General features: G+C 39.6%; 1 protein-coding gene across 35 annotated transcripts in view; it reads right to left on the reverse strand.

The window, feature by feature from the left end:
• LOC127639438 (CUGBP Elav-like family member 5) overlaps positions 1–25281 on the reverse strand; it is a 241953-nt gene that overhangs the window by 35068 nt on the left and 181604 nt on the right. For 20 of the 35 annotated variants that reach the window (XM_052121478.1, XM_052121462.1, XM_052121484.1 and 17 more), the window contains 2 exons: positions 14338–14466; positions 10856–10935 (listed from right to left, as the gene is read on the reverse strand). In XM_052121478.1, the coding sequence (XP_051977438.1) occupies positions 10856–10935; positions 14338–14466 (209 nt within the window). The remainder of the gene's footprint in view (positions 1–10855; positions 10936–14337; positions 14467–25281) is intronic. The other 15 variants (XM_052121467.1, XM_052121457.1, XM_052121490.1 and 12 more) reach the window with 1 other exon arrangement.

Here is a 25281-nt window from a genome sequence, read left to right on the forward strand (position 1 = left end):
AAAACAGCGCCACACTGTAAAATTCAATGCTATTGTAGAGCACCTTAATACGTTCTGGTTAACATACAATATTCTGCTTTTTAACCAACATTTTCAATGTTAAAATCATTTTTCCTATCCTAGCTTAATATGCAGAGCCAACTTAGCAATTCATAGGTTGATTTCACCAAAAAGTGTTGACGCTTTTAAATCATTGCTCTGTTTGATTAAGCATCCCAAATGGCCTAACACAGCAACATTGGCTCAACCAAAGGTGTTAGTTTGGGGGTGGGACTATCTGGTTGCTTGACCAATAGAAGCCAGGGGGAGTGCTTGAGAAAACCTGTTTGGAAACAGCCATTATTTTTGCAATTTTGTTGATAGACGGGGCGGCTGTGGCTCAGGTGGTAGAGTGGGTCGGCTACCAATCGCAGGGTTGGTGGTTCGAATCCTGGCCCACACGGCTCCACGTGCTGAAGTGTCCTTGGGCAAGACACTGAACCCCAAGTTGCTCCCAATGGCAGGCTAGCGCCTTGCATGGCAGCTCTGCTGCCATTGGTGTGTGAATGTGAGTGTGGATGGGTGATTGGGACACAGTGTAAAGTGCTTTGGTAACCTCTAAGGTTAATAAAAAAAAAAGCACTATAATTGCAGACCATTTACCATAGACGCCAATGGCGCAGAAATTACACACATCAATTTGAAGGATTATACAAAACCCTATACATGATAAGCATGACTGTTTTTAACTTTCCACAACAGAAGCTGGTTAGATTGTTGTATCTTAATGTGCTGTATCAATGTAATACAGATCCAAAGTGATTAAAGCAGTATTATATAATACATTGAATGTCTGATATTTGGCTTAGTGACTTCCTTTTCACAACAATCCAATGTCATACAATTATTTTCTGTTTTGATGAGCCTGTCACTCACTGCCAACAAACTTTCAACATCAAACCCAAGGCAATCAAATAAGTCTTGAAAGTGTTAGTGGCATGTCATCTTTTTCTATCAGTAGAATATCATGAGCTGCAGCAGCATGTTACACAGCTAAGGGCCACACTCAGTTTTACAAACTATCTCAGATTTCATGACTTGATCGTGTGTAATATTGCTTCTGAAATATCAAATGGATTAACGGAAGAATGTGGGTGTTTTTGAGATTGACAAGGCCACCGACGATCCTGTTCTGACCTTGAAAGTGTGGGTTTCTAAGCCTGGCTCTCTTATTCTCCCCTGTACCTTAGTAATGAAACACCTGCCGAGAGAGACGTGCTCACGTTCATTATAAATCTCTCACTGATTCAAAGCTACACTTGACCTTTATCAGCCTACGGCATCCCCTGCACTGCCGTCTGACGGAAACGGCGGAATCGATTTGGACGAAAAGGCCGAAATTTGACTGTGATCTGACGGCCGAGAAAGGTTGTGCATCTGTCAAGATAAGAGAATCCCTGAAATTGATGTGAAAATGTCGATAAGCGGCCACAATATGGGGCAGTATGGGGCATATCAGGTGAGGCCAGCTGAAGAGTGACTGTGATCTACTTTGCTGAAAAGACAATCTTAGATCAGTTGAAGTTCCAGTGTGATTTCTGCAAAGTCGGGCTAACAGAAATAAAACATGCTGAATAGTAGCTCGCTTTGCCCAGCATGTGTACAATTGCTAAGGATACCAACAATGCATTCGGTTAATGTTCATAAGACGTGTTGCATGACTAAACAAAATGGGCTTTTCCGGCGAATGGATCAGGAATTGTACCAGTGGTGTAACTTGGATGTTACGGGCCCCTTTTATTGCCTTGGTCGTTTTCGCCATCTGGGTCCCCCTTGGCCATTTTCATGGCCTGTTACCACCTTAATCCCGAGCCCAAGTGGGGCTGCACACCCTACACTGCCTGCTGTGATGCCACTAAATCGCACACAAAGCTTCGTCAAGACTTTCCACGTTACTTATGCCTCCAAACAAGGCCTTGTCTTTTATCCCTTGGGGTTTTTTTTATCACCAAAGCAGTAAAATCATTTCTGGGTATAAACTCAGGGGGGTTCAAGACATCTGCGGACTGGAAGAAAATCATTTGGTGTGCTATAGAAGACTCTAGTGGTGCGATATTTTAAAAGTTTGACTGTGGACGCATTTCCACCTGCAGCGTGTTTTTTTCCAATGATTAACTTCTTGAGTGGTATTAAGTTGTCTGTGGACTCTAGGCCTACGTTGGCCTTTTAATATTAAAGGGATAATTCACCCAAAAATGAAAAATCTGTCATCATTTACTCGCCGTCAGCACAGCAAGCAAAGAGAAAATCAATGTCTATGTTTTTCTAAAGCTGGAGCTGTGACTAAATTGGCCAGAAATGTCAGAATCTGTTGATGGTATTTGTCCAATCCTTTCTTTACTGTGTGTTTGCTTTTGCTTTTAGCCATTCGGCGAATATCAAGGCCAAGGGCTTGTTGGTCCGGCAAGATATAGGCTGTGTGTTTGTATGAGAAAGTGATGGAAAGAGAGAAGGAGAAAGAGGGAGAGAGAGAGAGAGAGTGGTGGTTCATCTGTGAAACTCTCATTAAATTTTAAGCCGCCGTGCACCCGGAGAAATTCCCACAGGCCCAGCGAAATGGATTTAGGAGAGAGAGTAAAACTGAGGGAATAAAATGCACAGCTTTTCTACAGAGGAAAGGAGGAAAAATAGGCCCGGGAATCAAAGAGAGGGCCGTGGACTTTATGAGAAGCTCCGACACAGGGGGCACCTTGGTTCTTTTCCTGTTCTTAAGGTCTCTATGTGAAGGTGGGACATTAATGCGCTAAATAAGCTATATATCCGATATAACTCTACACATCTGTCTCTAAGCATTAACTCAGAATAAGGTAATAAGAACGGATTATTTTTGTGCTGTCCTCTGACAGAAGAGATGGCAACCTGGAAAACCTGCACTGGAGCTGCATTTCATGGAGCAAGACCTAAGACCAGTGCTTTTTATTGTAGTATGCAAATAAAAATCGTCTACTTTGTAATGTTAAAAATGTTAACTTTAATAATTTTTCTTTCATATACAGTATATATACACAGAGCAACCAGTGTTGTCTTATTCCAGAACAAATCACTCTAACACGTCGGTTAATTTTTTGTCTACAGCACAACAAATATAGGGCGATTCCAAAACTAATGACTCTTATGAGTTGGCACTTATGATTCAACAGTGCAGAAAAGCATGACAAGTAAAGTCAATTCCCAAACGAAAAGTGAATTCCCAAACGAATCACTTTTATGAGTCGGTTCTTCTGAATCTACAGCGTAAAACATACAGCGTGACCAGTGTGGCTTGATCCCCAAACGAATCACTCTTATGAGCATGTTCATTTGAATCTACAGCACGACCAGTGTGAGGAGAAACAATTGCAGCACAAAACATCTGAGCAACCATTTGTACGATTCCTGGACAAATGAGTCTAATGAGCTGTTTTTTTATTTATTTACAGTGCGAAACATACAGTGAGACCATTGTTCTTTAGATTCGACCGGTTATTTAGAATCTACAGTGTGCGTCATACAGAGTGACCAGTGTAGTCCGATTCCTGGACAAATGACTCTAATGAGCTGATTTCTTTTTTAAATTATTATTATTTATTTACAGTGCGAAACATAAAAAGCGACCATTGTAGTACAATTGCTGAACAAATTACTTTATGAGCCGGTTCTTTAGAATCTACAGCGTGCAACATACAGAGCGACCAGCGTAGTCCGATTCCTGGACAAATGACTCTAATAAGCAGTTTTGTTTTTAATTATTATTTATTTACAGTGCGAAACACTGTTGTAGTCCAACTGCTGAACAAATGACTCTTATTAGCCGGTTCTTTAGAATCTACAGCATGCAACATATATGTAGAGAGACCAGCCTAGTCCGATTCCTGGACAAATGACTCTAATGGGCCATTTTTTTTATGATTATTTATTTACAGTTTGAAACATACAGTGGGACCATTGTAGTCCAATTGCTGAACAAATGACTCTTAAGAGCCGGTTCTTTAAAAGCTACAGCATGCAACATACAGAGCGATCAGTGTAGTCTGATTCCTGGACAAATGACTCTCAGAAACCAGCTCTTTTTAATTAACAGCATGAATAAGCACAACCACTGTTAGTCCAATTCCTAAAAAAACTTGTATGACTTGATTCTTTTGAATCTACACCGCAAAGCATACAGCACTTCGTATTGAAATGAAACAAGAATTCACAGTAATCACTAGAAGATTGTTCATATGATATGAATGTGAGTGCAGAGAATTCAATTAAAGCAGTATTTCTTATTTCCAAATATGCCCTCCTCAAATATACAAAAATAAACTTTATTCAAATCGTTAAGGAACCAGAATCATTAAGAATTGGATTTAGAATCGTTACATTTTTTTGTGATTCCCATGCCTAGTCAAGACTTAGTGTCTATACGATAACTTTAAAAAAGAATCCTACTGTGATAAATAATTACTAGAGTAAAAAGTGTGACAACTAGCCTCTGCTTTCCCTATGTATAAATACTATATTTATATAGCTATACATAACTATGTGTTATATTGGTAATTTTTCAACTGGAACTACTTAATTTAGTTGGGAAAAGATGTTAAAAATGCATGTAAACCACTAGCATAACATGTCAAATTTCCTCTGAAATTACTTATGTGTGTAGCCAAACATTACATCTTACTACATGAATTCTGTCGTATTACAGCTGCAATTTTGGATCAGTATTACTCTTATATGTATTTCTCATATAGCCACACAGTCATGAGGAAATGAATATACAGGCGAACACACTGCTATTCAACCATAGACAGTGGCAATCGGTTGCAGGCACAAACTCTCCTAAACCGAGCAGATTGTAATATCAGATAGCAGCAGCAGTTTCATTTTCCTGTATTTATTGAAATACGGGCAATCCCTTGCGTATACACTCAGCTGGAAATGAGACTGAAACAGGGGGCCAGAGTTCCTTGACCCCCTCACCCTCTCTGGGCATAATTTCGTCCCTGGTCTTCCGTTATACAAGGCCTTCCAGAAGTTTGGCAATTTGCTTTACCACACGGTGGTGTACATTTTTAATAGCGCCACGTCTGAAGCACGGGGGCTGGGGGGGAGCACAAGGGACCGGAGTGTGTGGAATAAAGAACATGTCAAGACCCTGCCTTATACCTGAAATTATTGTCTTTCGCTCTCACACACACTGTACACTCTCTCTGGGGGAATTCACTGAGGATGAATTGTGCCTGCTAAGCATAGTTTATTTGCACATACTGTCTGCATTGTTTTAGCAACCAATTCACTAAATTAATTATGCATATGGTAGCAGTGCACACCAAAAACTCACAGTGCAATACTTTGGCACACTTTACTTTACTGGGACTGTAGCATTGCGCCACCACTGCGATCCAGGCACCTGAATCGGCTCTGTGCTCGACTATACCCTGCTTCTGATATATAGGTAGCTTTAATCCATCATTTAATCATCATTTGATGAATTACTGCCATGCACAATAATCTCTTCTGAATAAAAATCAGTTTAATAGCATTAGGCATATAGTGCTGAGATTTGTGAATAAGGCGCGATCAGTAATAGGGGTAATTTACATTAATTTGTTCATTTATGGCTTGTTTGAGCTGAAAAATGACTTTTTAAGTAATCCCCATGCAGCGCTATTTTAGCACATGTAATGGCCTGTCAGGATCCCGAGTCTCTAGTTTAGTTTTTGTTGTGTCGGGATACTATCACCTGTCCTTCTGTGTTTGTGCCTGTCTTGTGTATCCAGTGTCAGGATCCTGCCACTTCGGTTGGTCTTGTTTATAGTTTTGTGGCTGGATCCAGACACTAGTGTTGTGTGAGTGCACTTGGCTTTGTGCTGTCTCAATGCCATATGCAATATGTATCCTGAGTGATAACCTCCCCATCATTTAACTCATTACCTTGTTATCTGTTTATTGTCATTACCTTGTTATCAGTGATGCGCCAGGGGAATATGAGGGCAATGTAAGATGGGACTGACTTAAAGAGTCAAGCAGTACTGCAATAAGGCAGTTCCCTTATTGCTCACGAGCATTTAATTAGCAGAAAGCTTAATGCATGCTTATTTAAAATGAATACACTTTCACATATTGATTGGACTACTGTAATAACTATGAGCTGTGTTTGTTTCTTAGATAGTTAAAAAGAGTTTGTGAAAGGCTGGTGGGTGTATGACTTGCTTTCATGGACACCATAGGATATGTTAGACAGAATGCTAGCATCAGTCACCATCCACGTTCACTGTGTGTATAGAAAGATACAATGAAACTGAACAGTGACTGAGGCTAATGATCTAACAGAACCTAATGATTTTGTGACTTTCGGTTCTGTATACATTCTTGAACATTGAAATACATTGTAAAAAACTCTGACATTGTTCCTGTGCTACCATTCAGCAGAACTGCAACACCGCTATTGAATCAGCAGTTTGAAAAATCCAGCGTGACCAGTGCATTTACATCTACACAGCAAAACAAACCAGTGTTATCGATTCCCAAACAAATAACTTTTATGAGTCTGTCCTATGAGCCGGTTCTTTTCAATTTACAGCATAAAACATCTGAGCGACCAGTGTGGTCCAATTCCTAGACAAATTACTGTTATGAACCAGTTCTTTTTCATTTACAGAGAAAAACATACAGAGCGACCAGTGTTGTCCAATTCCTGAAAAATTACTCTTTTGAGCTGGTCCTTTAGAATCTACAACACGAAACATACAAAGCGAACAGTGCAGTCCAATTCCCGAACAAATGACTCTAATGAGCTGGTTCTTTTGAAGTAACAATGCAAAACATACAAAGTGACCAGTGCAGTTCAATTCCCGAACAAATTACTCTTATGAGCCAGTTCTTTTGATTTTGCAGTGCAAAACATACAAAGCGATCAGTGTAGTCTGATTCCTGAACAAATTACTCTAAAGAGCCGGTTCATTAGAATCTAAAGCGCAAAACATCCAGAGTGACCAGTGCAGTTCAATTCCTCAATGGATAACTTTTATGAGCAAGTTCTTTTGAAACTACAGTGCAAGATAAATAGCGACCAGTGTAGTCTGATTCCTGAACAAATTACTCTAAAGAGCCGGTTCATTAGAATCTAAAGCGCAAAACATCCAGAGTGACCAGTGCAGTTCAATTCCTCAATGGATAACTTTTATGAGCAAGTTCTTTTGAAACTACAGTGCAAGATAAATAGCGACCAGTGCAGTCTGATTCCTGAACGAATGCTTCTTATGAGCTGGTTCTAAAAATCAGTACATCAGATTAAACGTATGTTTCGGACTGGCTGTGCTTTTGCCGCTTTTCACAGCAATTCACTTTCAAAGTGAACAGACAAACTATGCTTGAAGCTGGTTAGAATGCATAATAGCATGATAACTACAAACCTCATGTGATTCTTTGATGGCAAACAGAGGGCGTGAGAGGCTGGTGGGTGTTTTTGGGAAGTTTGTTAAGTTCGGCAGAGCTTCTTTTGAAGGGTACGCAGATGGATGAGTGCTTCATCAAGCCTTGCCTTGAGAAGAACTCCATTATCTCAGCTAAACATCTCAGTTTGGCACCTGGGAGACGTGCAAGTCGTGACCCCTCCCTCTACAACTCCAGACTCAAGAGAATGGAGGCCGGTAAGGTTTTCCATAATCAATTTACCTTCCGAGATGACTATAAACATTTTCTATTCCTCAAGAGCTTCCTCTTCTCTCCACCTCTTTCCATCTCGCTATTCTTCCAACTCTCTCTCACTCTCTTTTTCTCTTCCCCACTCCCACCCCAGTACATGCCAATGAATAATTCACCAGTCAATGTGGTGAAAGGTGAGGTAAACAAGTCTATTTCCTAATGTCCCGGGAGGATGAAGGGAGGAAAGAGAAAGGAGGGAGGGGAAAGGATGTCTGAGTGTGTGTGAGGTGTGGATTTTTGGGCTGTGGTTTACATTTCAATGTCCCTGAATCATCTGCACCTAAGTTGACCCTAAAGGTTATACTGAGAGCAAATCACACCATTGATCTTTCGCTCTCGCAAACTTCTTTTCTCTCAAACTTCGGCAGAGGTGAAGATTATCAGTGAATAATGACTGTATCCGGGTTTAATACAAATTTCTCCTTTTCTTGAAAAATAAAGCAAAAATCAAGGCACATACAGTATAATGGAAGTGAATGATTTTAGAGATGTGCCCAAAGCCGAATACCATATTCAGAGAGGCAGGAATAATGACTTCAAAAGGAATATAAAATCATCCGAATAATAAACAAATATTCATTTGACTGATTATCTAAGAAGCACAAGGATAAAGTGACATTTTAAATAAACATATCCAAAATTACAACAAATATATGAATCTGTGCCGCCAATATTTCTGAAGTGTAAACCTTATGAATGTAAATGCGCACAGTGTGATTTCAGACCGGATGGGTGCAGTCTCGATGTCTGGAGCTTATCAAGTGAGACATTAACTAAGAAACATCATCATAAACACTTTCCACTTCTTGAAATGTGTATGATAATGTATCACACGATTCACACGTGATTCCCATGTATTTATTTATAGCCTAAACCTGAGCTGGAGTGAAGAGGTTTATGTTTATGTAGGAATGCTCCATGAATTATTCATCTCTTCGGAATATTCCTCCTCATGTAAAACGAAGAAACTGAAACATGCTCCGTTTTATTTTTCTCTTCTTCTTCTTTTGCTTTAAACGTTGGAAAATTTGTGTTCTTGAGCTCTGGAAAGGCACTATATAAATTAATTAATTAATAATAATAATAATAATAATTATTATTATTATTATTTAACAAAATAATGGTGTCCTATCATAAAAATTCTTGATAGACTTACGGGGCTTTCCCCTCTTTGTAGGCTATATTGTTTTATTTTTATTTATTTTAATGTTTGAATTTGTGTTTGTTATTCACTCCAAAATTGACATTTCACATTTTGCTTGACACCTCCTGCCTCCAGAATAATGTTGTTATACAGGCACAGAAAAACAAAAATTCTGTTTCATGCAGATATTAATATCAGAAATAGCTGGAGAAACCACAAAAACAACAAATTCCACAGTTAATGTAGCCTTCAAATCCAGCTTCATCTGGTGAGAAAAAAACTATTTAAATAATAATTGTATAATAATAATAATAATAATTAAAAGGCAAATACAAGGCATGTTTTAATAGAAACTACACGTGTAGGAGAAGCACTTAAAAACGGCTTTACATTTAGTTTTGATGCACTTCCACACAAGGTACTATCCATATACGGAGACAAATAAGTGTTTCATATGAACAGATACAGATAATGGCTTAGCTGCACACCACTACTCGATTTATTTATTAAATGTTTTAAAGGAAAGGTGGGACGAGTCTAAATTATGTTTTGTGGTAACGCAACATCATGCAACAAATGCTCTTGATTGAGCTTTACTTTTTAACCTATTAATATATTTCTATTAATTTCTTAATTTTCTTAATAGTATTTTCCCCCAAACTAAACATCATATGGCTTCAGAAGACTTGGATTATAGCACACAAGTTGCAAGAACTACTTTCATTGTGCTATTGTGGTGTTTTTAAAGTTTGACCGCCTGTGGTAATTATGACATGAACTACGATTCTTCAAAATGTCTACTTCGGTATTCCACTGAAAAAAATAACAGCAAATGGGTTTGGAATAACACGAGAGTAAATAATCACAGACTTCTCATATTTGGGTGAACTATCCCTTTAATAATGCCATTTCATTCTAAGAAACTAAAAAAAGAACATACTAAAATAATGCATTTTGACAGTCAATGGATTTGTCTGTATCGAACAGGAATCTTTTAGCAAATAAAACAGCAGCTTGAGAGCTACTTCTCAGAGCTGTGTGTGTGTGTGTGTGTGTGTGTGTGTGTGTGGCTGACTAGCCCTGTGATTCAGACAGACTGTGCTGAATAGCCGGCTTTTTATGGCTCAGCCTCCAGTCCTTGAGATTGAAGCGTTTGGACAAAGGCCACACGCAGACATGCTGGCTATGCACCTATTCAACGAAAACAATATGGACAAATATGCAGTTTGGAAGTTGAAGGCATAGACTGATTTGCTTTTTATTTGTTTGTTTGGGTTCAATAGCAAAATCTGTGGCAACTGAGACTGCTAACGGTTACGAAGTCTGTAACATCACCACTAGAACATATAGTTCAAGGTTCAGGTACACTTGAGTGGATTTACGTTTGTTGCAATCATAAAAACCTTTTTATCTGAATGCTTGTGCTTGAAAGTGCTCAGAATTAGTTTTGCAGACAAATATAACTTGTATAATTATAACTTATATAACTTTCAAATTTAAATTAAAAAAGGAACTGAAATGGAAGAGTTGCGCCATGTAAAGCAGCACACATGATAACTACTTCAATACTGCTTCAATACTTCAATTAGCGTTATTTCATAGTTTTGATGACTTTACCATAATTCTTAAATGTGGAAAATTGTAGTGATGAAGTATACAGTAATGACTTGCAATGCATACATTACTGAAAGCTTTTTTATACTTTCAATGATATGTAGACACTACTAAATTTGTTCTAAAGTGAGATTCATGAGACTTTACTGGACAACACATATAGTTTGGGGATGCTTGATGCCTCATACCATCTGTCAAAGCTCTCTTCTGCATTTCTTTTCCAGCACAATATGAGCGCTTGGAGAAAAATGCAAACCATGGATTGCCAGAGAAACATCTTTGTATGTCTCCGACAATCGAGAGAAAGAAAGCAAGTGACAAAAGAGAGGAAAATTGAGGTACTGAAAAGATAGATTATGTATGTGGTAGGGAGGAGTGTGTACTCACTGGCATGGTCTGACTGCCGTGCAGGGCGCTGATTGCGGACTGAGCTTCGGCATGTGTGGAGAACTTTACAAAGGCACAGCCTGATAGAAAAAACACATACACACACACTTTAACCACAGCGTTTTCAACCTCAGCCTATTTTTGCAGAAATAGGCCCCCACTTGAAAGCTATGAAACAATAACAGCTAAATTAATTTTAGTTGTCTTGTCTTATACACAGAGCAGGGAACGTTTTGACATGTTTGTCAATGTTTGATCTATTTTCCTTTTTTCCACAAGACTGGATATATACGGATACACTCCCTAAACAGCAAAAATAAACCTAAAGCATTTTTTGGTACATTGGTAAAGGGAAAACTTCAAGTCCCACAGTGCTTTGGCAAATGCCAGACAGATTTAGCATCTTACAGTGTCCCCAAAGCCTCGCTGGGCAAACAACGGAGTCTATAAAAACTTTAATGCTCAAATTGATGCTTTCCTCAGAGCTAAAAAAGTCTCTTATGTGTCTTGAATATTGAATGAGCGACAACTCAATACAAAATGTTGGAACAGATACTGGATACACTTAAAGGAATAGTTAAAATAAATAAATACATTTTACATTTTTACTGAGGCTTATGCCGTGTCAAAGCTTTTATTTTACTATTGAACACAAAAGTATAAATTATTTAAAGAATTGCTACCTGGCTCTTGCCATACAACAGTTCATAGTGACAAAGTCCTAAAAAAGAAAAATTGCCCATACAACCCATGCGCTATATTCTAAGTGTTTATAAAATCACACGATTTGTAAAAAAAAATAAAAAAATAAATAAAATTCAAAACAAAACAACACAAAAAAAATCCACACCAAACAAAAAATAAAATAAAACTAAATAAAAAAACAAGACAAAACAAAAACAGAACGTCTAGGTTACGGATGTAACCTCCGTTCCCTGATGGAGGGAACGAGACGTTGTGTCGAAGAAGCGACACTAGGGGTATCTCTTGAGTGCCGAATATGCCTCTGATCTATGAAAAAAGGCCAATGGGAATTAGGCAGACAGTATTTGCATACCCCGCCCTGGACATATAAACCCCGGGTATAAAAGCGGAGAAATACATCGAGTTCATTCAGGAATTTTCTGAGGAGCCGGAAATTGTCCGGCCACTACAGTGGCTCGGCTCAGCAACGTGGCAACGTCCCTCCATCAGGGAACGGAGGTTACATCCGTAACCTAGACTTTCCCGGTCTGTCGCTCACTTCGACGATGTGCGACACTAGGGGTCCAATTCAAATCACGCCATGCGCTGAGCCATGTACTGCTGACACAAGAGCGGGCAGGTATTTTACGTGCAAAGGCGACCAGTTGTGTCAGACTGCACGTACCCTTCCCCAATGCCCATAAAAAGTTGTCGGAATCCTTTTGGTTACCCTAAGCAGGGCAACAAGGTGACACTTGCCAACCTGGGAACAGGCCGAGCCTAGCTGGGCCTCTTTTCTCTCTATGTTTCTCGCATAGAGCCAAACGGCTGGGGCCCTTACATGCATCGTGGGAAGGGTGTCTTACTCAGTTTCCTATTCTTTCAGGGGGAAAAGAACCTGCGGAGACCACACCTGCCCAGGGATGGGGAGGTAAAGTGGCGAATACATCACATGGGCCATTGAGGTCACATGTGGAAACATGGCATGGTGGTAGATCCAGCCTCAAGGAGGGGGAAGTTGCTACAGCATGGCGACCGGAGGGCTGCTGGAACTGCCTAAGGTAGACGCGGGTCCACTCGCAAGGGGACTGTACCGCAGAAAATACACACAGGAGGAGTCCAAGCAGGAGTCCTGACCTGTGGAGCAACTATTCCAGTACAGGGTAGATCTGAGTACCCGCAGTGGATTGGGTCAGCAAATTCCTCCGTCGAATTGCGGACCCACAGGGCTAGGGAGGAGTCATCCAGGGATCCGACTATATGTGGAATCTACTGGGAGAGAAAGCGCACAGTTTTACCTCGACCGAGGGAAAGGGCGCTTGGTGCAAGCAATCCACCCAGCCAGTCCATCAGCATGTTACCTGAGAAAACTCGGACCTGAGAAAACACGGGACGATACTGACTCAACCCTGACTCAAACACAACTGACTCAATCTCACAAAGGCTCTACCTATGTCTGCCAGGGAGGTGCCCCTGGCCAGTGCCCACGGGGGGGGCGTCCACCATTAAATGGCGTCCACCACCCAGTGGGAAAGCCTCTGTTTGGAGCCAGCGTTCCCTTTCCGCTGTCCACCAAAGCAGACAAAGAGCTGCTCAGAACGTCTAAAGCTCTGCCTGCGGTACAAGTAGGTACGCAAAGCACGTACCGGACACAGCAACGAAGGGGCTGGGTCTGCCTCCTCCCGGGCAGTGCTTGCAGGTTCACTACCTGGTCTCTGAAGGGCGTGGTAGGAACCTTGGGCACGTAGCCCGGTCGTGGTCTTAGGATCACATGTGTGCCTGCCTGGCTGAACTCCAGGCAAGTGTCGCTAACAGAGAACGCTTGCATATCCCCGACCCTCTTGACAGAGGCGAGAGCGATCAGCAGGACAGTCTTTAGAGATAGGGCCCTGAGTCCAACTGATTCTACCGGCTCGAAGGGGGGTCTCTGAAGGCCCGTGAGGACCACTGAGAGATCCCAGGAGGGGAACATGCTTGGCCGGGAAGGATTTAAGGATTCTCCTATGGAAAAATATAAAATAAAATAAAATACCAAAAAAAAATTTAAATACAAAAAAAATACATAAAACACCAAAAAATTAATAAATAAATAAAATAGACAAAACAAAAACAGAACAAAAAATACAAAACAACCTAACAAAAAACATGCCAAAAAAAGTTGATGCTCAAATACATGCTTTTCTTCAGAGCACCAGAAGTCTCAGATGAGTATTCAATGTTGAATGAGTGGCAACAAATTGGAACATGTTGGAACAAATACTGGAAAACGTAAAATGTATGCTCTTAAAGGTAGAGTTAAATAAAAATGTGGCCATATTTTACTGACACTTATGTTGTGCCAAACATGTAAGCTGCTAATTTTCTATGGAAAATTCTATATAAGCTATATAATTCTATATATAAAAATTCTTTAAAAATGTTTGCATAGCTCTTGCCTTACAACATCAGTTCATAGTGACCAGGGTTAAGGTTAAACCTTAAACTAGGTTGAAGTTTGCATCTAACCTGCATCCATCTCAAAATAAAAATGCAACACAATTGACGGCAAAATGATATTGGTTCTCTCATATGTAGTAACCAAATGTGACAGATTATTAGTAAATAATTATTGAAATTTCTGTCCTTTTTAAAGCTTTACAGCTTTAGTAACTATCAACTCTCATTGTGAGGCAAGAGCTATGTGAATGCTCTTTAAAAAGTTATATTTTTGTGTGTGCGTATTTGTTTGGGTAACGCTTCCCTTTAACACTGGATACATTAACAAATTTGCAACAACAAAAAAAGAGACTTAATCCCACCTTTGCTATTTCCATCAGGACCTCTTAGCACAGTGCACTCCTCGATGACTCCGTAGGGCTCGAAAAGATGATACACATCCTCCTCTGTCTGTTGTTTGTTCAGCATCCCCACAAACAGCTTCCTGTCTTCTGAAGCAGAGAAAAACACAGCAAATTGAATGACAGCCATAACCTCTCACCTAACCATTACCCACATACATTACTAGTGTAACCACAGCACAAATAATACTCAGACTGTTGGTCCATGGCCAGCATGTGCAAACAGGGACTGCTTTTGCTTGGCCCATTTAGCATGTGGAATTGAGTCACAGAAGTAATTGTTCCCCATGCCAAGTCTGTTCATTTTAATTTGGGGGATAATTGGGGTCAACACAATGTTGGAAATGGTGGGTAGGCCTGAGGTGATAGCACTAAGCTGACGTGCTTATTGGCTGGGTTTAATAGGAAGAAGCAGACTGCAAAGAGCCATTGAAACTCCGGAGAGTGCAGATAGACCGAAACTACCACAAGTTCTGACCTTGAATTCAAACTTATATGTTGTATGTTTGTATGTTTTCGTCCCTTTCTATGCTTAGTCTATTGTCATTGGTTGTCTTCAAAAATAATACTCACTTCGACGAATAACAACAGAGCTGAGACATTGAGTGTTAAGCATAAATGACCATTACAAATTATAAAGGCACTATGCCAATTAAAACTGGCTTCGCAGAAGCATCCTGACCATTCAAACTAAGGATTTTTGAACCAAGATGGTTTTGAATGCATTTAGATTTTTGAATGACCCAAGACTCCAAAAAATAGGTGCATGATGACCCTGATGGCTGGCTATATTTTTTCCTCTAATCACCTTAGTAGGACAAAATTGTGTCAAGTCTACGTGTCTTGCAGCCTTAACAGATTCAGCCCCAGTACTGTGCGACAACTCTTTAGTTGCAAAAGTCTACGACTTTATTGTTGTATTGATCGTTCTTGAATGTATATGAATGGAATGGGTTTGTCTATTGAGTCAAACACTAGCTTAATTCTCCAATGATGTGGTGAAACTGACTCTCGAGTATTGATATTCCTTCAGTGGGTGCCCACCGCTATGGAACCGGATTGGCTTCATGTCTTTCCGCGGCCTGTGCGGCACTCTAAAATAATCACGAGTGTCAGCACGTTGTCTGGGGACGGCTTAGCCCTCGTGCACGCTCCTTATCGTCTGTGGCAGGATCAGAGGGTATGTATCAAAACAGAGGCAATGCATTGTGGCATCCGTCATGTTACATCGGAGAGCATTTATCTGCAAAAAAAGAGGGCCCTGAACTGGAAAATCAAAGGGCAGGATGGGTTGTCCATCATGCCTGGAGGGGATGTACCAATCTGAAAGTGGGTTGGTACTGTTCCTGGACGAATTCAGATAAACGGTCGCTTGCACTAGTACAGACCTTTAACTACGGCAAAATGTTTATTGCAGCTTTAACTGGCCAAGAGCCGCCGTTTTAGGGGCAGGGTAATCTGAGCTATACGACACCATAATAATAGACTGTCCTGAGTAATTTTACTCTTGGAAGTTACATCAAATTAGCGCTTACTGGATCAAGAACGTTTTCCAGTTTTGTGTGCAATGTGCAACAGAGAATGCAATCAGCAGATGCACTGCGGACGGTCCATCGGAGACCGCGACTTGCTCAGATGTGGCTTTGAGGTCTCGCTGTGCTCCCTGTGATGTCTCGGCTCTGAAAAATAGTGGGTGATGGGTGATGTATTTAATACCGTGTGCAGTTCACCTCAATATTAATGCCGGAAGCGCTGCAGTGGTAGCGTGGTTTAAAATACACACATGCAGCTGTCCAATGGCTGACAGCTGAATGGAATAACACTTATGAGAGAAAGAGTGTAAGAGCAAGACACCATATAAATCAGAATCTAGCACGTAGCAATGCGGGGAATACAAATGAATGCATTTGCCACAAAAATCTGGATTTTTACCATTTTAGCTCTAGTCCTGTTTGGCCATGATTCAATAAGCCGCAAAAGTTGTGAGATTCTCAAAGCGATGTATAAAAATACATCAGCCAGAAAGTGTTTTCATCACTCTTTTTTGACAGGGATAAAAAATAAAGCATTGCCACAGGACCCATGTGAGAAAATAAAAAATAGACACAGCTCCTGACATTGCCCATGATGTGCTTTAGAAAGAAAGAAAATACTACACAAATCCTCTTGTATGCATATGAGTACAATCTGTCAAAATAAATGTATTGTATATATATATATATATATATATATATATATTACACTGCATTTTACATGTAGCTGTGCAAAGGTAAAATGCAGTAAGTGCACACAATTAAAGGCATAGATAAAGGAACACGTTCCTTTAAATTATGACTGAAATCAGCTGGTCTCTTCAGAGCTGTTAACACTGAACGTGTTCTTATGCTAAAAAAAAAAAAAAAAAAAAACCTTGACACTGTACAGTGCATAGAATAAAATGTGTTTTTAAAAGTTGACATTCTTTTTAAAATGACATGGCATTTAAAATAAAATCATCTGTTGTTTAAATGAACATGCAATGTGCACTTTAGGAATACTGTTCAGCCACAGTTGCATTAAGGTATGGCTGCTTTTTCATTGTACTTTTAATTGATAAGTATTCTTGGTATTTGCATAGTTTACTCCCCAGTGTCCTTGATACTGGGTCCAGCCCCACCAGCTGTGATGCCGTCTCTAAAAATGACTCCTATCAAGCCTCATAAACTTCACCGGCTACAAAGAGTTGTGTTAAATACATCACAAATTAAGCTACACAATTACAAGGGGAGAGCAAGATTGGTGGCTAGATGTCTAAGGGAATTTACATCCTTGTGCTATGACTGAGAGCAAATTCCTATTTGTTTAATATCATGATTGATATTTGTAATCCATATTACAGGAGCTATGCCTGTAGAATGCAGAATCAAAGCTATTAAGCCTTGACTATACTGTAGCTGGGACACACTTGAAAGTGTGTGGATGTCATCGCATTAGATACAATTTCAAATCATTGTGTCATCTGTAAACAAACAACGCTAAACTTAGCAGACATGAACTTTCCTTAGCCATTTTTGCAATTACTTTCAACCAACTGGCCCCGAGGATTTTAGTAGGAACAAGCATGTTTACATACAAACGTGTGTTTTTACCATCATTGTTTAAAAAAATTATTCTTGCTTTGATATTTTGTTTATCTAATTAAATAAAATTCAAACATAGAAGACTTTGGTTTAACTGTCCAAAAACGTTTGGACCATTACACTCTCGGAGATGTACGAGTGCTATCTGATAATAGATTCCTCACATTTCACTAAACAAAGTTGTTAAAATAATATAAAAACATATACACCACACATACTAAAACACTGCATTCACAGCAGCCTGTTATCCAGTAAAAGCATTAAGGCTGCTGCTGAATGACAATTGGTGGTGTTTTTGCAATTTGGAGCTGAGCCTTTTTTCCTCCTAAGAAACATCCGTAGGGGATCTCTAAACATGCAGACAGTGTTCTGGCTCACAGGAGGAGATGTTGCAGCCTAAGATAAGCTGGGCTGTGTGCGGGTGGTGAGCCGACTGAGTTTGTAAATCATTGTTCCAAATGCAGAGAGCCGAATGATTGTCAATCTCCACTTTTGGTGCTCTTTTTGCCCCAGCCGCTTGCATCAGAGCGCACAATTCGACCTATAGAGTGAGCGTGAGAGAGAGAGAGAGAGAGAGAGAGAGAGAGAGCGAGTCTGTGGGAGATGGATGTTGGTTGGTTAGTTACTATGACAACTCCGTGTGCAACGGACTGTCAATCAAGCCTAAATGGTGTTTCACGGAAAGCGGAGGGTCATTTCTAAATATACCGTAGGGCGTGCAGTGTAAATTCCATTGTCTGAGATTGAGATAAGGAGAAATGATGAACAATATTAGCAATCTTGATAAAAAGGAACATACGAATGAACAAACACATTAACGGAGAATTACCGGATGGGTGACTATTCAGCCAGAGATTGAGCAAACCAAGAGTAAAGTGTTCGGGTTTACCGAGCAGATAAGTGATGCAGACAGATAGGATGGGCTGAGATAGATTTTGCTGCTATTTCCACTTGGAAAGCCAGAATCCAGCCTTTGAAAGCAGCATGCAGGCCCTAACACTAATTAAAAACAACACAACAATTACCGCATGCAACAAAACACTACCTAAACAAACAGACAGAGAAGGTTAAAGTAATTAATCTGTAGAACAAACCCTTTAGAATATGATTCAATGCATTATATATATATATATATATATATATATATATATATATATATATATATATATATATACATATATAACATATCTTGTTTTGCACAGACACTGATGGAATATTCACACCCATTGTGACCTCCGTTTTGGCAACTATGATTGGGAGCTTCGGAAATCTTTTGGCTGCTGTCAAACTTCAGATGCATTTTCTCACGGAAGATGAGCCCTAGAGTTTTACCTCCTGTGAGTTAATCTGAAACAATCAGCCTCGGATTAGTTCATCAAGGGTTTGGCCAAATAGATCCATGCAGTATATATATACAGCCACAGACGTTTGGCAGTTTCTATCAAACAGACGGGCATCAAAATTTGATCAAAGGGAAGAAGAAACAAGAACCATCAACTTAATTTTCATAATGTTGTGTGCCAACATTACATAAACATAAAGCAAGTTAATAAATCAAGTTGTGTAATTAGATTTGTGGGGAAACATTGCATATGATTAAAGAGTTCACTGCACGACCTAGCAAACAAGCCAATACATTATTTGAAGAGCTTCACTATCAAGTTTATTTATCGTTACATGGAGCTCTTTTATTTACACTTACACCTATGACTTTGGCGAGCAATTAATACATTAATTATTAATAATAAAAATGTATAATAATTAATAATCACTTTTCAATGATTATATGTTTTTATATAAAACAATTATAATACAAACTGACTTTTAGGTGCTGCATTCTACATTTCACAGCCATTTCCTGGTGAAATTAACACTATGACAATACAAAAACTGTGTTTTATACACTTACACACAAATCAGGATTACAAAATGATTACAACACTTTGTTATGATATCAAAACACTTTACTCTAACGCATCTTTTGAAAAACAATACATTTTAATGCTTGTATTACAACCCACCTGCATTTGCACACGTATTCCAATGTAATTAGCTTGTGCGGTAGCTCATCTGATTGATTGTAAGACTTTAGACTATGAAGACCTATGAAGGCTCGAGCCCAGCCAAAGACGCAAGTTGACATGTGAGACAAAGGTGTCATAGAAATTACATAAAATCACGTGGTTGCTTCAGAAAATTTTATTTTCACATCACATTTGCTTTTAGGACACTATTGGTTAGTTGGTAACTGTTGGTTTAGGGTAAGGATGTCCGTTTAGTTCACCTCTCATTTGCTTTTATGACACTATTGTTTAGGTTTAGGTGTTGGTTTAGGGTAAGGATGTCCGTTTAGTTCACCTCTCATTTGCTTTTAGGACACTATTGTTTAGGTTTAGGTGTTGGTTTAGGGTAAGGATGTCCGTTTAGTTCACCTCTCATTTGCTTTTAGGACACTATTGTTTAGGTTTAGGTGTTGGTTTAGGGTAAGGATGTCCGTTTAGTTCACCTCTCATTTGCTTTTATGACACTATTGTTTAGGTTTAGGTGTTGGTTTAGGGTAAGGATGTCCGTTTAGTTCACCTCTCATTTGCTTTTAGGACACTATTGTTTAGGTTTAGGTGTTGGTTTAGGGTAAGGATGTCCGTTTAGTTCACCTCTCATTTGCTTTTATGACACTATTGTTTAGGTTTAGGTGTTGGTTTAAGGTAAGGATGTCCTTTTAGTTCACCTCTCATTTGCTTTTAGGACACTATTGGTTAGGTTTAGGTTTTGGTATAGGGTAAGGTTGTCCGTTTAGTTCACCTCTCATTTGCTTTTAGGACAGTATTGGTTAGGTTTAGGTGTTGGTTTAGGGTAAGGATGTCCATTTAGTTCACCTCTCATTTGCTTTTAGGACATTTTTGGTTAGGTTTAGGTTAAAGTTTTAGGTTAGATAGGAACATTTTACTCATTAAAATATCCATCTAATATTTACCTTAAAAATCTCTTCTGATTAACACACCATTTCACTCGCTGGACATTACACTGGAAAACTGCAGTGAAACGTGTAATGAAGCACGTAATTTTGTTTTGAATCCACCAGTGGTTGATCTAAGGGCCGTTTGAACAATTAGAGGGGGTGGGGGCACATTAAGAGTCCTTGAAAAGTTAAGATTACATCCCAAAAAGTAGGGGGGTCAGATGTATAGTGTTTTAAATGTGTCCACCCCACAGGCTGCGGCAGAAAGTCTTGACCACAGTACAACTGACCGTGCATATAAAGTCTCTGGTGTTTTGAAGTCACTAGGCTTCTAATCGTGCTCACCTCGTATGAGGACACAGGGGAGGAAACAGTAGAAGAAATGGCTTAAAATATTTTATCTCCACCATATACTTCATGGCAAATTTACACTCGATATGATAACATACAAGAAATATGACCTGCTACCTTGTGTTGGCTTCAACGTATTACAGTGCTACCCATAAATCCTCAGACTGCTGCATGACGTCCATGCAAGGTGTAGTATATAAACATTTACAATACTGCAGGGCTATTTATACCGTCTGCCTCCATAATGCCATTCAAAGGCCTCTTTGGAGTCAGTTATGAAATGGATTTCTTTATTCTTCATTATATTTATGGCTATTTCTATTAGGCCTACTTTCTTTCTTTCTTTCTTTCTTTCTTGGTTGTTCTTTGGCACTGCTCTCTAAAATATTTCATCGTCTTGAAATAGTTCTTGTGAGTGCCAATTTTTTTAAATCAAATTATTTTAAAACTCCTTATCCAGTAATCATAAATGATTAGAAAGATCATGGAAAGTTAATGTAAATTCATTGTTCCAAAAGTGTGGCAAACCCTGTGAACCGTTTCTTAATTATTTTCTCATTGGTCGACTGACACTGATTCATGAGCTTCACATGGTTGCAACCCCCAAATCTCAATCAACCAACACACTTACACAAGTCTCTTCTGCACAAGCCCCTTGTCTTTGTTATCTACTGAATTTTTGGTTGCCTAATGAGCAAGCCACATGCTGTGGTTGTGCTTAAATCATTAACCTCTCCTTTCTTCCCTTTCAGCGGACTCAATGGACTACAGTACGGGAAAACAAAGGTCATTAAGAGGTTAAAAGCAAACCAACATGGGTCTCATATCACTCATAAAAGCGACAGAGTGAAGAGCCCGGACTGTCCTTGTGGGATTCTTCAAGGAGCAACTAAGTGAAGCTGACACAGAGAATGAGAGGTGAGTGAACAAGAGTGATAACAGTAAAACGATGGGAAAAGACAGCAATGAAAGTAGTAGTGTGCCACAGACATACTTTCATTCCAGCTTAATATGCAGAGATTACTGTGTGCAAGCAGAAAGTAAACTTCCTGACGAGATACGATGGTAACAACAGAACAGAAGATAAATTATTATTAGTTTTATGACAATGATTAAAGTTTTATGACAATTAACTTTATGGAAAGTTTTGGTTTTTATGCATTCAAATGGCATCTCGTGTGAGTGCATCCGTGGTGGCTAGGCATTAGTAACCATGTCATACTTGTGAAGAGAGGTCGATGAGATTTGGATCCGTCCCTGTTGGCAGATATTACAACAAAAACATGAAAGAGATTAAAAGGTCGGTGGTCGTATTCTTCATTCAAGACTCTTGGGGTTGAGGGCTGTAGGTGAGCAATATGCCTGTAACGCCACACCCTGGGGGACATGTAGGGTGAAGGGTAGGACTGCATATTTGCAGTCATCATTACATACGATGTCCAAGCATTCCGGATCTATCTTTTAATCCATATTCATATTCTAATCTCGGTGTGTGTTCGCTAGCTGCTCCGTGCCGTGCTTTGACTCCTAAATTTGCAGAGTTAACAGTTACAGATGGGAAAAATGCTGGATAAGGTAAAGTGGCAAATATATGAATAAAAACATGAGCCCCCGAAAGCTAGTCCCATATCTCTGTGATTTCATAATAACGCAGGTTGATTTCCTCCATACTGTATACAGCCTAAAATTACAGTGTGCTGCAAACTGATAAACCTTGAACTCCTCACCCCTCCTCTCATTGACATGCTGTTTAATGTGGTCCAGAGAAGACTCTAGGAAATTGGCTTGGGATGGAGAGAAACCCAGGGCCTGCCATTGACTTTGAGGAGATACATCTTCACTCTTCATGTGGAGTGTGTAATATAGCAGTAAATAGGGTAGCTCAGCTTGATAGAAACATCCAGACTTGGATGTGCCATTGAAAGCTTTTAGGGTGAAGTCCAAAATGCAAGATGAAGAAATTTGGGCAGTCAAGAGAGCAGTTAAACATAACCACAAGTGAATCTTAACCACAACAAACTCAAGTTAAAATTTCAGTGGATGAGCAAATAGAGGGCAATCTTATGTCTATCAGCAAAGCAGTTCTCATGGCACCCAATGTAACTTATGCTGCATTTATAACTGAAACATTTCAAATTACATAAGGTTGTCTCCTTTTGCTATGAAAAACATCCTTGCTAGACTGAAACTTACCCTGATAGCACACGTACATCACCCAGACTTCTATTCGATGAGTGTGTTTACATCTGGAAGATGTATTTTTTACATTGTTTGCTCAGCTGCAATATGTCTATACGTCTCAGATGTCAATTAAGATGTTTATAATGTAAAAGTTTGTAAATCTGATCTTTTTAAGATGTTTAGCAGATGTTTATTAGATTGTGATGCTTTCCAGAAGAACAGATCTAAAACATAGAGGTGGAGAGATCATCACAGTTGAAGATGAAGCTTATGTAACTTGATGGCCCAATGGCAACCAGGAAGTAATTGTATATGTCCCTGGGTGAAAGTGAAGTAGTCAATGTATTGGTCCATTTTTTTGCATAAGAGAAAGACTATAAATCTTTCATGCGCATATCTGCTAAAAGTTAACTTCTTCAACTTTTAGGAGTACAATAGCATATAGATGGCCTCAAATCTAATAGACATGGACTTAAAGCTACAAAACCGTAACACATTTTATGCTCAGGGTGATCAATTAAAAACCCAACCTGTCCATTATATCTTTACCATAGGGAAAACCTAGTATCTTCTAAAGGTGAACGCACAGCAGGAATCTTGGCCTTGCACACACACATACCAGTCTTTACTGCTGCTAGGTTGACCACATAGAGAGAAGCTCTTTGCTGCCTCTGTCTATTGGGGTTTTAACTAGCAAGAGTGGAGTGCCAATCCCAATGCTCCAGGTCTGCCCTTCCTCTAACACTCATTAAAATAGATTTGAGACAGAGAAAGAAGGAGAGATAGAGACTGTCTCCCCCTCCTCTTCCAAGGCTTCATATACAAGCTTAGACAGCTTTGACAGGCCCATTTATTTAGATTTTTAGGATGTATGCTCAATACCTAATGAAATACTGTAACTATCTACATATATATTGACCAAAACATTGGCCAAGATGGTTGTAATTGGTCATTGGCTGTCATTTCACACCACCACTTTGCCATTTAACTGCCAATGTTGGTTTGATTACATTTGTTGTCATAGCACAAATATTAGCTAATAACCAACCGGCATTCCATTTTCACTGTCACTTAAAGTTTCAAATCCGTATCTAGCAACGAGAAGGTCTTGGGCTTGATTTCTGGGGAATCCTTGGAATATCTATCTTGAATGCACTGTGCAGCACTGTGCTAAAGCAACAAGCAATAAAAGCTATTTCATTCATGCACCCTGGTCTTATACAGTCATGTTAGTATACATGATTACATTTTTGCAAGATGATTTTTACATGCCTCATTTTTATTTACATAAAGTCTTTTACTACACGCTTTTGACTAAAGCAGCTTACAAATATCTGAGCATAACAAGCATTTTGTCAAACAAACGTTGTAGTAAGTGCCATTAGTGTGAACCGGTTAAGTGTTTGTTGAAACGATGTGTTTGTACCTGTTTCTTGAATGCTGAGATGATTTCAACTGATTTGTGAATATTGGAAGCTCATTCCACCACTTCTGACACTATCGGTTAGGATTGGGTTTAGGGTATGGAGGTAGGTTTTGTTGATTTTAAACTTGATAAAAGTCACAACATTTTCATCAGAATACTTTCATCTTAATCAGTTATTGACTTTACCAGCCATGACCGCAAAAAGAGATTTTCACGCATTTTCGCACGCTTGCCGATCTCTTGGTTTATATTTCTGCAATGTTGCACCTGGTAGTCCATCATCCATTGTACTGACTGGGGGGGCCTGGGTATCTCAGTGGTAAAGATACTGGCTACCACCCCTGGAGTTCATGAGTTCGAATCCCAGGGCGTTCTTAGTGACTGCAGCCCAAATTGGCTATGGAGGGTAGAGTCACACGGTATAACCTCCTGACGATCGCTATAATGTGCTTCACTCTCAGTGGGGCATGTGGTGAGAAGTACGTAGCTGCCACGGTGGATGGCGTGGGCCTCCACATGCGCTATGTCTCCGTGTAACGTGCTTAACGTACCACATGATAAGATGTCTAAGAAGCGGAGACAGCTGAGATTCGTCCTCCGCCACCCGCATTGAGGTGAGTCATTACGCCACAACGAGGGCTTAGAGCAAATTGTGAATTGGACATTCCAAATTGGAAAAAAAAAATTACTGACTGGCTGTGGTTTTCAAGTTGTGCTGCAGATTTGTGCTCAGCGTGCACAGACAAATTGCTTGCCACTAGAATCTTATCGCATCTGTCTTATAGCACTTAGTTTAAGTCACTTTGGATAAAAATGTCTGCCAATTGCATAAATGTGATTGCAACACAAAGCAAATTCATAGGAAGGCT

The sequence above is a fragment of the Xyrauchen texanus genome, chromosome 48, assembly GCF_025860055.1.
Source record: "Xyrauchen texanus isolate HMW12.3.18 chromosome 48, RBS_HiC_50CHRs, whole genome shotgun sequence".
Classification (NCBI taxonomy): Eukaryota; Metazoa; Chordata; class Actinopteri; order Cypriniformes; family Catostomidae; genus Xyrauchen; species Xyrauchen texanus.